Raw genomic sequence first — 15698 nt, 5'->3', positions numbered from 1 at the left:
GGTCAAGGTTAGACTCTGGACCATACTGACTAATATGTCAGAAGGGAGGTCTTATATAATGTGCTCTGCCCAAACCACATACAGTACATGCTGTCAGACCACAGTTAAATCCGGAGTACAGAGCCAGTAACACAGCACAAGTCAACAGTTTAGTCTGAGGTACCTGAAGAACAGCCACACATTAACACCACCCAATTCAAAATTTAATTTAAAGGGACCCTTTGCCAGATTTCAACCAGCTTTGTATCATAAGTGTGGGTAGTATGTGTAAATAAACGGTGGTAAACTTCCCTCCATATTGCCAACGCCCTGATCTCCCTGCTCATCTCTCAACACATTTTCACTGCTTCTTGCTCGAACTACAGATTGTACTTCCACATGTATGTATGCCCCTCCCTCCCTCCCTCCCTCTCTCAAACTCAGACCAATCAAAAACTGTGTGAAATATCTTCAGAAACATATTTTAGTCTACAGTTTGGTTGTAATATGAGAATTTGTCAACAGGAAGCAGGCGCCATACTGTTTCCTGTATTATAAAAACATAGGCTAAATATACTGAGACTAACTGTAACACCAGGCAGTTCTGATCAAATATACAATATTTTGTTACTGTGTTGCCTATTTGTCACATGAAATGTCCATGAGACACCAAGCCGGTAGTCGGTCGTTGGCTGTCGTGTGGCTGATAAGTGCCCATGGCCTGCAGCCCTCATCCCACATCCCACATCCCTCGTCCCATTGTGTGTCCTGCACCGTTGGCCCTCGTCAACTCTCGTCTGCTTTTTTCAGCATATTGAATTGACGGTGGCACCCGTGCAATCCATCGCTGAATAAAATCATTCTGATTGGCTGTTCAGCTTAGCGCACAAGAAGAGAAACAGAGGTGTTAAATGTAAACAAAGGACCAAAGTCAAGAGGGAGTGAGGTCGAAAAAAACTTGTTACATAAGGTAACATTGTTTTTCTTCTGCCATTGAGGTCTTAACAGAGACATTTCTTGATATGTCGTGTTGTTGTTCACTGGCGAACAGTAAAAATGCTTTGTTCTTCCAATATTGGGTTGTGTTTATGTGCTAACTGGCTAACTAGCAGTCTGCCAGGTTCCCATCTTGAATAATGAATATAGGCGACCGGTATGGAGGGGTGTCTCCGTTTGCTGTTGATTTAATGTGTTCCTGTGCAACTTTTTGGCTGAAACACGGCGACGGGAGGCAATGCAGCAGTGGGCTTTCATCGCCGCTAGTTCTCGAATGTCGGCTTGTTGTGTCACGGCATGAACATGAGATTGTTTGCTACCAGATTACATCATTCACCTGTGGATGAGTTTATTGGTCGGTTGCTGTGCTTGTATTCAGGTTGTTGTAGGTTTTCTATCTCTTGAGCCAAAGTGAATGCCGCAACCTTTTTTCTCTGTTTTCTATGGTCATGTAGAACTGATTTCAAAAGTATTTGTGCCTCTCTTCATAGATGGCCCAACACCATCTTTCAGCAGTGAAATACTTCTTAAGTATCTGCTGACACTCAAGCTAACTCAATGAACTCTTGAACTTTTTTTTTCAATTTGTAGTCCCTGGACAAAATGTAAATGAAAAGTGATAACCCATTGTTAAAACGAAGGATTTTTCCCCCACAGTTGTTTAGATTCCCCGTCTGTGTCTTTGTCAGCAGGATATCTGAAAATGGATTTCAATGCAGTCCAGCAGACAGATAGGCCCTGCGCCAAGGAATGTGTAGCTCTGACAGGGAAATAAATGGAGACAGAGATTGTATCCTAAATGTTTACAGATGGAATAATTTAGTTTGATTCACTTTCTTTGGTTGTAAGCAACTTAGGTTATTAGTGGATGTTTGTCCTCTGTCTTTAAAGAGGTTGTGAGAGAGGTTGTGTTTTTCAAACAGGCAGAATTTCAGGTCGATTTTCTCTTTGGCTCTTGGAATTGCATTATAGTATGAGGAAACTATTTAACTCTCCTGGCCAAAAACTCACCAATATCTCCAATAACACACTGGTGTGTGTCCTTTAGCACAGAGCATTGGGATGGTTGGATAATATATTGCAAATCCCCTCTGCATTGAGGTTTTGATATTCATCCACTGTTGTGAATCAGAAGATTTTTCTGCGTGTCAGCATGTTTTCTAACATGACTGTTTATTTGCCTCTAATGTGCAAATGGCCAAGTATGTGTGACAGATCATGTGTCGCAGAGTTGTGTGTGAGATATATGATGGCTGTGTGCATACTGACAGTAATTACAGAAGGCCATACCACAGAGCAGCTCGGGGCTGGCTGCGGAACAAGTTATTATAACATCTAATACATAACCAAATGTCAGCCATGTCTGCAGCCTTTGCTGTGAGCAATGTGATATAAATCTACAGGGGAGGTGAAGCTGTAAATGCTCATAATACATGGCTCCTGGTGTGAGATTTTTTCTATGAAAAGATTATAAGTGGGCTAGAGGTATTTTTAGACTTGTTTGCAGTTTGCATGTGTGAGTGAGTGCATGGCTGAATGTATGCTGTATATCTGTGTCTGTTTATGTATGTATGCCAGGGATAATGTGGCATCTCCAGAACTGGAATTCCTCTCACACCACTCTCCACAAGAGACCCTCTGTCTTTCTGTGCCTCTGTAGGAGCTGAATGTTGTCTATTTGCTCCTTTCCACTGCTCACGGTGACCACCCAACAAATAGACGCAAAGCTTTTGATACAATTATCCCAATTCCAAAGAACCAACCGTTGTAAAACACACATTAACAGAGCCAAAAACCTGTTCCCGTACAACCAAAATTGTTATTCCACCTACTTTCTGTTTCTCCATTTTAGGCATTAACTTAGGAAACAGGTGAGAATGTTTAGGTGGAGAAACAAAGCAGAGAAAGACCATTAAAATCTTTATCGAGCCCCACTGGCTACTGTCTTGTTAGCACTGGAACTGTACAGTAAAGCTGCTCCATGTCTGCGTTATGAGTGTGCAAGCTTGAATGCGCATGCCTGTGTGTATTTGTCTCCTATAAACTTGAAGCGAGCGCTATAAAACTGAGATCAGGATGAAACTGCAGGGGATAATTATGTGTTCACAGCACACATGGTCATTAATAACACTGAGGCTGAGCCTATTTTTACTGTATCTTGCTCAGAGGCTAACATATGGCAGAGTGGCTGACTTGACATAACAGGATGTGCAAGAGGATTTAATAGACTGTCCAGTGTCGTGCGTGGGCAAGGAGAGACTGCTCTGTGGTCTGTAAGTATATTTGACAACAGCAGGGGGCACCACTGTGCCCCACTCTCAGACAGAGGAGGGAATTGGAGGACAACACAGAGAGGAAGCAACAATTTGAAAGGGATTTTAAACTTGGAAGAAAAGATGGTAAAACACACTGTACTTGTGGGAAGGCTACTGATAAGCAAGAAACCTAGAAAAAGTGTGTTTGAGGGGAAAATCTAATCACAAACAGCTTGTCTCATCAGACAAAACAGATACAATGTTCCTGGGTTGTTTGGAGATCTAGGCATATCATAATCTTTTAGCAAATATTATGGTCAAATTAATGAATTAACAGCAGTACTGTATGTATCCTTTTGGATGCACTGAGCTGTAAATATCACATCATCTCCTGGGAACCTCCTTGTTAAATGGAGACATGAAACCATGGTGACCCATGCTAACCTCAGCTAAACTGCAAATTTAACAATTATTTAAAAAATATATATTTTACATGGCAAAGTGAAATCTTAAACTGAAACTGTATAAGATTAAAATGCAGAGAATGAAGTTACGCCACCTTTGTGTGTGTTGTTATGGGATATTCTCTGTTTGTTGTTGTGGTGGTAGGTGGCAAGTGCATGTGACTGCATGTGAGTCCCTTTGTGTGTATCCCACTGTCTAGTTAATTGCCGCTGCTCTGCACTACGCTCATGCAACAGTTACAACTGATAATGCCATCCTGACCCACAGCGTTGTTGCAAAACCATAGCACCCACCCTCCAGCTCCCCGCTTATTAACATCATCAGCACTGTTGCCATTGTTACCACTGTTCGCATTGTATGCACCGTTAGCTAAGCTACCTTATTACTGAGAACCAAATCAGACTCAGAATCACAGATACACTGTGTGTCATATTCACCTACTAATGTACTATCACATGTCTATAAGTAGCATTTTAGTAAAGTAACGGCAGGTCTTCTTGGGTATGACTTTTTCTGACCACTCACATGTTCTTTCATTATTGTGAAACTGCCTCAGTACATCTCGTGCAGAGCTCACAGAGTACACACAGTGAGATGAGCAGTCAACTGTATTACGCACTGGACATTAGCTGTCTGCCTGGCACTGCCACTCTGACACAAACACAGCTGCCAGCCGCGTCTCATGACCTCCATCCACAGTGAGACCATCACGTTTCCACTGTCTGCACCTGTGGATCACACAAACAAACAAACAAACATGCACTTTCTACCCTGTTCTTGTTATTTTCAAGCACGTCTGAACAGCATTTTAACAAAGGTTCATTATATTCTTCTCTGCTATTTCTCTTTCAAACTCGCATCCCTGCCTGCAAATGTGCACCAGGCTCAACAACACTCAGTTAAAGGACTCTGGCCTTTCACACAGTGCTGCTCATACCTTTGGAAGCTCGCTTACATCCAAAACAACATCTGTCCTTTCAGTCGCGCCTGATTAAAACACCCTGGAATCTGAGTTCACACACACACACACACACACACACACAATAGCGTAACATAATCACCTACCACATGGCCACGGAGGCGTGCACTGCTCGGAGAATCTGGGGATCCAGGGCTTAGCAGAAATATGCTTTGTGTATGTATCGGTGGTTTTCTACACAAAGCACATGAATGGGACCTGCAATTACCTCTGCATCAATAAAAGCATGGATTACAGCTTGTAAATCCTACTCGGAAATACTCGTGTCTGTGGGAGGCACAATGTAATTTAGTGTAAACTGTATAGAGACTCCTCATGTCATTGAGTTGGAAAGTGTGCAGTGGAGTAGAAGCCAGCCAACACATACAGAACTTTTAGGATTAAATGTCAAATTCCAGGCTTCCCCACACATTCATTTATTTGTGGCCACCGCCACAATTAAAACATCAGCCACCATGTATTGATTTTATATTTTTGGAGTCTGACTGTTGATTTAGAGTACTACATACCGTTGTTACCGTTATCATTATTCAGAGCACCAAACCCTTAGAGCACAGAGCACACTCTGGGCACAGACTGAGCAGCAGAACATTTTCCAGTAGCACCCTAACCCTAACTGTAACCCTAACTCCCAATTTAGAAAGGTAACACAGACTGATAAAAAAAACACAAAAAAAAGTAAGTTTGCCAAACAGTCCAGGTGATTTAAACCAGTAAAACATTGTATAAAGCAGTTTCATGTTAAAAATGGTTTAAAAAACAATCACTGTTCTGCTTGACACAGTAGGGTGCTTACTATAGTGGCCAACACGCAATAGAGTCAATGTTTAGTTTGTCCATCCTGGGCTACAGTAGAAACAACATGCCGGGCTCCGTGGATGAGGACCAAGGAGGTTAGAAAGAAGAGAAGTCACAGCATGACATGCGTGATATGATATTGCATCATATCATTTGGGCACAACACATGTGCTGTAAAATCTGGTTTGCACTTTCAGAGAGGCTCAGTAGATCAATGCTGTACTATCATAGAACATGGGAAAGATTGATTTGTTTCACTGAGGCATTCACAATTGGCCTTGGGTCGGAATATACAGTATTTAGAACCATTTGGGTGAGAATTACAATTTTGCAATAATTGTAAAGATCTTTCATAAAAGACCAAACACAAATGCTTCTTCTATGAAAATGTTCAGCCACTTTTTAGCCAGAAAGTTCTGTCAGTCCCAGTGAATGAGTGTGGGTATGTGAAAGCGTGTGAAGTGTGAACAATTCCAGAAAAACTGTTTTGTCTGAGTTGCAGTGCTTTCGGCAGCATGTTGCTACAAACCTTGAGAACCTTCCTTTATCCTCACAGCACCTCAGTGACACTGATAAATATTGTTATTGTCTTCTTAGCCCTGAGTTCCTGCATCACATTGACACCCTCACAGGATATTCTCTTACGTTCTGTGGGTGAAGTTACACAGACTTGGCACGCTTTGCTTACCCTTGCCCCAAATCCAGATTGTTTTTGCTGACGTTCACTGTGCGAGCTGTTTGAGAAGTCTTGACAGACAGCATGCGCTGTACTACAAACAGTCGGTTATCACAGGCGCCTCAAACCCCAGGCAGGTCTTCGTCTTTTTTTTCTGTACCCGTGTGTTGCTGTTCTGAGTGTTCTCCGCGTTGCCCATGCATATCAATTTGTGTTTATCTCACACTTTCCCAATCGTCTTCCTTTCTCTTCCCCCTCTCCCTCCTGCCCAGAAGTAATTCCTGTGTTGATATTTGAAGTTTCCCCTCCTTTCAAAAGACTCCACTGTTATGCTTGACCACCCTATGAAAAGTAATACCAAGAGCACACAAACAGCGAGTGCCAGGCGTTTCATTATTACTCCCCGAAAGCATTGTTTTCAGTGGAAAGACCAGTGTGTTGATTTAATTTAATGAGTTGCTCAGCTGGGGGAGGGGACCCAGGCAACAGTAATTAGTTGTCATGCTAATTGAGTTTGTGTGATAACTCCCACACAAGACTCAGTGGCGTGTGAAGCTCAGTGGGGCTGGCCTGGCCGCCTACTCATCTCACACACACACACACATTTTGTTGCACACTGGAATACACATAAACACTCATTTATGCACACGCATATAAATAGGAACAACAAATGCTCACATTCAGATTGGTTCAAAGAAAATGCCAGGGGACTGTCCGGCCTTTGACCCATCGACTAAGAGGAATTAATGATGTGAAAATCTTGATCCCAATTAATCACTAAAAGGAGGCACATGGAGAACTAAGAGATAAAGGTTCAGGACATTTGATCCAATTAAGCTTGGGATGCAAACTTATACATGTTGATTGGAAAAAAGGAGGAAGACATAAAAACATGGGTTAAGACAAAGGTGAGAAATAGATGGTCTTATGGTCTATAGTAACCTATATTTTGCTAAGTATTCTCATTAAAAAACTGAAAAAAAATATATGCTACAACAGCGATTCTCATCCCATGCCAGCTGCAAGTGGCATAACACATATTTATTGCTCAGTTTATATTTCCCCCTGTCTTTGTTATTTTGTTTTTTCTTATTTGTTTCGGAAGGTTGTCCTAATTTTTTAACAAACAGAGTTCACAAGAGGCTGACAACCCTCATTCTAAACTTTATCAAATCAACTAAAACAGAACAGGTTGCGTATCATCCCGTTCATCCTGCATGAATCACCATATGAAGATTCCTAAATGATATGTCTATGATTCAATATCTTCAAAATCTAGAGAATACTCGCTACAAACCTCATTTTACTAGTATTCATTTATGCGTTAGTGCTGTGTGGTCATGCGCAGCATTCCTTAAGTGTGTTGGTGGTGCCCTTGATGCCTGTCCACTGTGTTAATCACCCCAGGCAGCACGGTTCAAGACTCCCCCAGGGGCTATTTTTAAAGCCTTAGGGTCAGTGACCTCCAGCAAGGGTCACTCTCACTATCGGGGGGGCAGGCGCTGCTTTGGCTAAATGCAATCTGCATTCTTTTTCTATCTCAATCGCAGGGTCCCTCATTATTGTGACTTTCCTCCTCTTCATGCCACCTTTCAATCCTAACAACTCATGATTAGAACTAAAAACATGTTTGACTTACAAACTCTACATCATAATTCAACTTTTATCAGTTTAACTATACTATTATGAGACCAGATTGAAAGACTCTACTGCAGTCTTGTCCTACTCTCTAACTCCTCCCATGCCTTTATCTTCTGTCTGCTCCTCCTCTCTATTCTCTCCTTTCTGCTCTCTTACCTTGCATTATCACCCTTACAACTGTGTTTAGACATGCTGCTCGCCTTTGTGATAATCCTGCTGAGTCACCTTCTGTAGAAAATGAAACACTTTGATTCACTGCAATCCAAGCAACAGCAATTACAAGGAAATCTTGTGTCTTGAATTTTTATCTTTATCATTATTTAGCTTTGGGGAGTTTTGAGGAGTTAATGAAGGGACTCAGTGGGTGATGAGTTGATTTTTTGTAGATTTAAGGTCCCTGCCTGAAAGAAACATGTACACCCTGAGATCTTATCGTGCCCTGACCTGTTCTAAATTATTTCTTACTGTCCCACCTAGTCCTGTAAAGTTAGTCATCGACAATGTTGTCGCCTAAATCCATTTTTTTGCATTGGTGCAAAAAAACAAAACAAAGTGTAAAACAGAAGTGGATTTACAGGTTCAACTACTAACAGGCAAAATTTAAATTTAACATGATGCAATTTAACAATGAGCAAATAAATAAATAAAATAACAATATTACTGATAATAATAATAATAATAATAATAATAATAATAATAGCATATAAAGTTATAATATTATAACAATTAAATATATATGGAAAAAATAAAATAAAACAGCTGGGTGGTAATATTATGGAAAGACAATACCATGACCCTGTGCTAAAATGACTTTGGAATATAAAACGACTGTCTGATATAAATGCTTCCTGTCTCGTGGAGGTTTCCCTGCTCTATCCCAAACATGATGACACAGTGTAATTTTGCTCCCATCCCACATGAACCCATCAGGATCAGCACAGGAGAAGGCGAATGCATGATAAGACAATGAAACTATTAATAATAGATAAAGAGAAGAGATGAAAGGAAGTAGATGAAAGGCATTCGAAGTGTCAAAATAACTTTTATACTCGGCACCCATCAGGATGTAGTCCAAGTCTTCAGGCTTTCAAGCCCATGTTCAAAGTAACCTATGCTTGCAATTTATATTCATGACATCATCCTTTTCATGAAAGAACCCCCTATATATCGTGAGAACCATGAAATAAGTTTAGCTCTTGTGTCCTACTTTTGGGACAAATTTATAGACGCTGTGAATTGGTTGCAGGCGTATCGTCTTCTTCTTCGTATGCTCCGAATTTTGCCCTCTTTTCTGACCGAATCTTTTCCACAGAGCTGATCAAAGGAGGCGACTCTTGGCATGTAATAAATTGTCAATTAGCTTATGATGAAATAATTAGCATGTGACTTTTGTTTCCTCAAGTCTGGCAACGTGACATCTTGATTAGCAGTCAGTTCACACACGTCAGCAGTGTTTGATGAGTGCGCACTGAGTCAACAGGCTTCCTGCTCTCCTCATTAACGGTACCGTTTGACCCCTCTGTTTGAGACGCTCCAGGTGGGGTCACACTGTCTTGTATTTGGGTAAGGGGGTTTGGCAGGAAAAGTGTTTGTGGTGGAGTGTGTGTGTGTTTTTGGCGGGGGGGTTCCAACACCCTTTTAAGCTGGAAAGAGGAGGAGGATCAGGGCGGTGCCTCAAAAAACACAGCATGGTCATCAGTCTTGCTAAAAACAGGGAAAGACTGATGGACAGCACAATGATGTAATGGCAGTTTGGACACACGCACACTAGCAGCTCAACCACTTGCCGCTGCTGTCACCCAGAGGTTACAGATGCGAGGTCGGCAGTGCAGACCCCCGGGTTGTCGACTCGCAGGCCTACAAAGCTGCTCTTGTGTGAGCGTGTGTTCCGTGTGTTTAGATTGTAAGCAGGATACTGTGAAGCAGCTGCTTCTCATCCAGGGGCTGTAAAAGTCATTCTTCACCTACACACACTTTGAACCATGATATTGCATAAAAAGGAACAATCAGTGCCAACAAAGAGGAGGAATTTGGATGATAAGTTTGGATTTCTGTTGCATGAGTAAACTGCTTAAGTCCAGGCTGCAGTATCAGCCTGGACTATTAGATGGATTACCATGAAAGTTTGTAGAGACAGTCATGATCCCCAGAGGATGAATCCTACTGACTTTGGTGATCCCTCAACGTTTTCTTCGGAATCAATGTTGACATTTTTTGAAATATCTCAACAAAGCATTAAATGGATGGGCATGCAATTTCTCACAGACATTCATGGTCACCAGATGATGAATTGTGAAAACCTTGATCCCCTGACCTTTTATCTGTTACAATATCCACACAAAGTATGTCATCCACACAAAGTAAGGTTGATGCCCTGGAAAAGTAACCATTCCCCCTTGCATCAACTGTATTTTGTGTCTAATGTTTATAAGCAAATTCACCTGCCATCAGCAAGGCTAAGATGGTTCACATGATTCCTACCGAGGGTTGCAACAGTATGAGGTTTTGTTTATTATAGCTTATTATAACTGAAACTTAAAACCATTTTGGTAATTAAAGACAGTCGAGGGGGAAAGGAGATGCGCATACGCAGGGGAGATTCTCTGTCTGATTGCAATTTTTTTTCAAAACCATAGATAAATAAATATACACAGTATGATAACCATCAGCTTTCATACCACAGTATACCTTGAAACAGTTGTGTCTCTGCAACACATTGTATCTGCTCAGCATCAACATTTTAGCATTATCACTGTATACATATTACCATGCTGTTGTGAGCAGTTAGCTCAAGCCGTCTGTCAGTGTTGGTCTGTCAGTGAGCATCTGTCGCCCTAGTGTTTGAAGTCTGCCATTGTCGGTTGTTTATTGGCCAATCCAGCACGTTGAATTGGGGGGGCGGAGTCTGTCAGTGAAAGATATCAGTCTGACCCCCTCATGCAGGTGCAGAACATATGTGGTAGTTGGCACTCCACTGTAGTCTTTGTAAGAAAAAGAAAAAGTGTAACGTTTTGGCTGAGACACATGCAACTTGAGGCGGCACCACAGCTGCAAATAGCCGTCACTAGTTCTTTGGTGTGTCTGGGCCTTGAGTCTCACAGGGCCGCTAGTAGACTCTCTCTGTAAGTCTTGATTTAAGCAAAAACTGTACATTGTATTGATCATGTTTAGACTGTGCTGCAAAAATGAGACGACATCAGTGAAATGTGTTGGAGCCTTTTGCACACTGCATGATCTGCAATAGGCGCCTAATATCACATATCTCCTTGCATTACAGGTGAAACTGTATCTTTGGGGATTATTGTGTAACTGATCACCTTTTCATGGTTACAGAGGGGAATGTGTGGTTAATGTTTTTCTGGTCTGGTCTTTTTCTTCTTCTTTTTTCCTTTGGCTTCGTCGCCTTTAAAAGCATGTTCTCATGGCATGTGGTGTTGTAGGCTGATCTGGTAAACAGCAGGTGAAGCAGCATTTTCGATTGGCTCAAAACCGCAGGGAAAGGAGCTGAGCGTGGAGCTGTGATTTAAAATGTTCAGTCTTCTTCTTCGTCTTACTCTGTCTCTCATCCTTCTGGCATCTGTCACAAGACCTGGCAGCTGTTGCAGCTCGAAGAAAATGTGCTTCTGACAACAACAGGCAGAATCAGAGGCAGTCTCAGGACTTCTTCATTACAAAAGAGTAGCCTGCTGGCGGAGCGTTACAAATGGCTGATCAGACAGGATAGCTGTGCAATTTCATGCTTGTACATAACGTGTTTCTTTTTATCTCACATATTCAGATGAGATCTGTTGCCCAGAGGACACTGCTGTTGCATTGTGTACCAACTTTACCAAATTAAGTAGTTACAGTCAAAGTTTCATGTTTTTTTTTTTTTATGTTATTGTCCAGAGGTTTTTTGCCAGGCGTAGGACACAGCATGCATCACCCCCTTAAAAACATTTTTCCCATGCGCTTTTTTGTTTTTCATACAATTGTGTGGAGAATGTGCTTTGTTCACAGTCCCTATTCAACGCTGGCTGGAGAGACGTATTGGTGGAAAGCCCTGTCAGCATGAGATAAAGTTTTCTAAGCAGTTGAAAAAAAAAAAAACCTTAAATGAACTGTAGCATAGAATGGTCTCAGCAAAACTATAACTCATATTTAAAACGTTCATAGAAGGTAATCTGGACATAAAAAAAAAAAACATTAAGTCGGATTTGGTCACTGTAAAGTCACCAATGACTACAGCAGACATTTGGAAATTCCCATAAGCACTGGCACTGTTAGACCTTGGTGTGCGAGGATTCAGCTCTGAATGTTTTAGTAGTCCAGGATCTAATAATGTAGGCTATATGTTTCAAAAGTAAGAATAGGCCTTATAATGATTAGAATAAAAAGAGAATAAAAACAAAACAAACAAAAAACTGATCGAATAACCTGTAATTCTGCTCATACTTGTACTCAGTGGTGTAATGTAACAAAGTTATAATACTTTGTTGCAGCATTTAAGTATTTTTGGCAGTATCTGTACTAGTACTAGTGTTTTTCAGATTTCTGTCAATTTCCACTTTTACTCCACTACATTTCCAAAATAAAATGCATACTTTTACTCCACTACATTAAGCACTTAGCATTTTAGTTACTTACAACAAAATAGGGAAAGAAGGGAGGAGGGGACAGATGCATGGATGAAAAAAATGGGAGAGAAGGAAAACTGAATTTTATTTTCTTTAAATCCATTAAGTTGTGACCTTGTTTTGCTTCATGCATAATGTACACTCAGTTTATAAAGGTGGTGTACATGTTACAAAGAAATAAACTTGCTTTTTAATAACCAACACTTGTGCTACTTGTACTTTTACTTTCAATACTGAAGCACATACTGTATATTATCATAAAATTACTTTTCATACTTAAGTACAGTAACTATCAGATACTTAGAATAGAATAGAAATAATAAAATAAAATTATATACCATCTAGTATAAAACAGTAGAACAGACAAAAATGTATAAATAAATACCACTGCTTGTATTTAAATAAATGTATTTAATTACATTCCACAACTGTTACCATATATTGATACATTTAGCTTTTTTCAGCTCTGGTCAATATTATTATTATTATTATTATTATTATTAGTAGTAGTAGTAGTAGTAGTAGTATAAGTATAAGTATTATTAATAATCAAAATAAAGTTTGTTTGCCCCCCCCCAAAAAAAAAACCTGCCCCCCCCTACAGAGGGCCATGATTAGCGTCTTTAAAGTGTTGAAATGCGCCTGTACATAAGTATGATGCATAAAACAATAAGTGCCGCATGTTTAAATTATATAAAGTTGCTCAAACAAATATGAGTCACCATATGAATAATTTCTCTTTTGACTGATCTGAATATGAATGATTCCTGGCCATTGTGCCTCTGACACGGGGCAAGTGTTTTTTTCTGCTGTGTGTTTTGTTGGGAGGAGTGTGTGAGGGAGAGAGAGAGAAACGGCGGGTGCAGAGAGGGGGAGGCGCAGTGTTTGGAGGATTTGCTCTGTGCTCCGGGCGTTCTCTCACTCGATATTTTTAATGGAAATAAGCTTATGCGTGCTCGCTCCACTAGTTTAGACATTTTGCTGTCACTCGACGAGGGATTCCACTAACTTTTCGGAAACTTCTCACCCACTTGGACGACATCTCCCCCCGGTGAGGTGTTTGGTTTATGCCCGGGCACGGAGCCGTGTGGTGCGGACTGTGGAGCAGGGAACACCCGCAAGGAAAGTTTTAGACGAGTGACCTGTTGTGGGTCCAACTTTCTTTTGCTTTGTTTTTTTTTTTTTTTATTACTTAACTTCGACGCACGAACTGTCGTGGGAGTTTTCGTAAACATGTCAGGACGCAATTTACACACTAAACTTCGGTTCCTGCCAAGCAATGCTGGAGCATTTCACCGGTGCGTCAAGGGCAACTTTCTTTAGGAGCAGCCTTGGCACCCACAACTCGTTTATTGCTGCTGATCAGGCCCAAGCTGCCTGTGGGCTTGGATTCAAGCTCTTGCACCATATTGGTCTGACTGAACACAACATATTGTAACATTATGGAAGGTGATCAGGGGACCGGTGCGCCTCCCGGTGAGCCCCGGGCAGACAACGCTGCTGCGTCCGACAGTTTTTCCCAACTGTGGACAGACGTTATGGGGATGCTGGTAAGTTTTTTTGGGGGGGGAGGGGTGACACGGTGATAGACTGACATCATAGACTCACGACTAACTGAGAGTTTTCACCCTCACCTTCAGAGTTGACACTGATTTGCCGGATGAGTGATTGATGTAGTCGTTGCATGCAAATTACGCATCAAAACAACTCTGCGCCCTTAAAGGCGCAAAGTTTTAAACGCATCCGCACTCCACATTGAATCCGGGATTCAGGTGGTTTAGTTTGGAGGCAGCTTGTAGCGAATTGATACTGTTTAGTCGGTCGGATCTCAATGCAAACAGGACTCGAGTGAGGCTATGGTATGTTACACATTGAAAGCTTAACCCTTTGTGCTATGTGTGTTTTGTTTGCTGCCGTTTTCTCTGTGGCTGTTGAGCATTTCATGCTTCATTGTTTCCATTAGAGGAGCTCAGTTAAAGGGGAACACCACCTAGATCTAGAGCTCCAATATCTTTATTTTGTGTGGTTTAGGGAAGTTTAATCAGTATCTGTGAACATGACCTACTCTCTCCAAGCCAGGAACCTGAGAAGTCAGTCTCACACTTGTGATGTCATAGAGCAGGGGTGTGCAAACTTTTTTGAATGGATTAGATAATGTGAAAAAAACAACAACTTTGGGGTTGGTTGCTTCTCACATGTTATGGATTACAGATACAAGTAATGCAACTGTTGTCCTTTTATGAAGACACACTAGTTCTGCCTGCATAGTTCCTTGTAGTGCATGACTACAGCTGTATAATAGACCTACCATGAGTGGGGAAAATAAAGGAAAAAATGCAAAATGATCTTGCTTGTTTAACCCATATTGTGTGGTGGGCCACATAAGGTATATTTTGAAAGACTGTATAGTCAATTTGAAAATCTGTCACAGTTGGCCCCCGAGTTGGACATTAAACATGTTTGTCACAGGGTATAAAGTCTGTAGCTGCTCCTTGGATAATGAATCAGAGCCTGATTTCGTGGACCCACAGAATGTTTGTTTGCTTTTTATACCCAAATTAGTTTTATTCTATTATAGAAAATATACCCCTGTCTGCTCTCACTGTCATCAAGAACATTTGTGCCCATTCATTGTGAAACAGCTCCATACTCATACTTGACATCACAAATTTGAGTTTTAGCGTGCTAGTTTTATATTTTGGAGAGAGTTGTTCAAATTTACTAATATTTTGGGCTTTCTTAGACCATAGGAGTGAATATTGAAATATGTGCAGTTTGCCTGTAAGCATGATTATGTTGCAGAGGCCTCCAGCTGAGGATATGTGTTGTGTCTTTATTGTAGCCTGGATGATAACAGTGCCAGACACAAAACAATAAATGTTGGTTAGCCTATTTAAAGATGCTTTGGACTTCCTGAAGTTTAAAGTCTGTAAGATTACTAGATCCCAGGCACATGCTGTGACTATTAGGGGAAACATTGGAACATTTTAGGGACTGTCCATTATGTGTGAGAGGGAGGGGGTGGTACAAAACGGGGGAGGCACTTCAAATATTTTTTAAGCACTGGATAGGGAGTTATGATTTTTGATTTGGATTGGGTTTAAATGGTCATATTTTGTATTCATTTTTTATGCCCTCAGAACCCCCTAAATCCACAAGTGTGTCTGAAAGGCACGTCTTCTATAGAAATATCTCAAATTGCACAATTTTTCATAGTCATAACTGTAAAAATTGGTATTTTTGATGGAGGGAGGGCCATGCATTTTCCCTCAGTCACTCAGGGGGGTTCAAAG

At 41.0% G+C, this 15698-nt stretch overlaps 1 protein-coding gene across 5 annotated transcripts in view; it reads left to right on the top strand.

Annotated features, from left to right (window-relative positions):
• sash1a (SAM and SH3 domain containing 1a) overlaps nt 1-15698 on the top strand; it is a 224302-nt gene that overhangs the window by 138135 nt on the left and 70469 nt on the right. The window contains exon 1 of one of the 5 annotated variants that reach the window (XM_042504115.1): nt 13299-13955. The exons of 3 other annotated variants lie outside the window; for them this stretch is intronic. In XM_042504115.1, coding sequence (XP_042360049.1) covers nt 13848-13955 — 108 coding nt within the window. In that variant the 5' untranslated portion in view covers nt 13299-13847. Of the gene's footprint in view, nt 1-13298; nt 13956-14182; nt 14265-15698 lie in introns of those variants that run through there. One more of the 5 variants, XM_042504116.1, reaches the window with a different exon arrangement.

Source organism: Plectropomus leopardus, chromosome 16, assembly GCF_008729295.1.
Source record: "Plectropomus leopardus isolate mb chromosome 16, YSFRI_Pleo_2.0, whole genome shotgun sequence".
NCBI classification, from domain to species: Eukaryota; Metazoa; Chordata; class Actinopteri; order Perciformes; family Serranidae; genus Plectropomus; species Plectropomus leopardus.
This window is presented reverse-complemented; position numbering and strand designations above follow the sequence as displayed.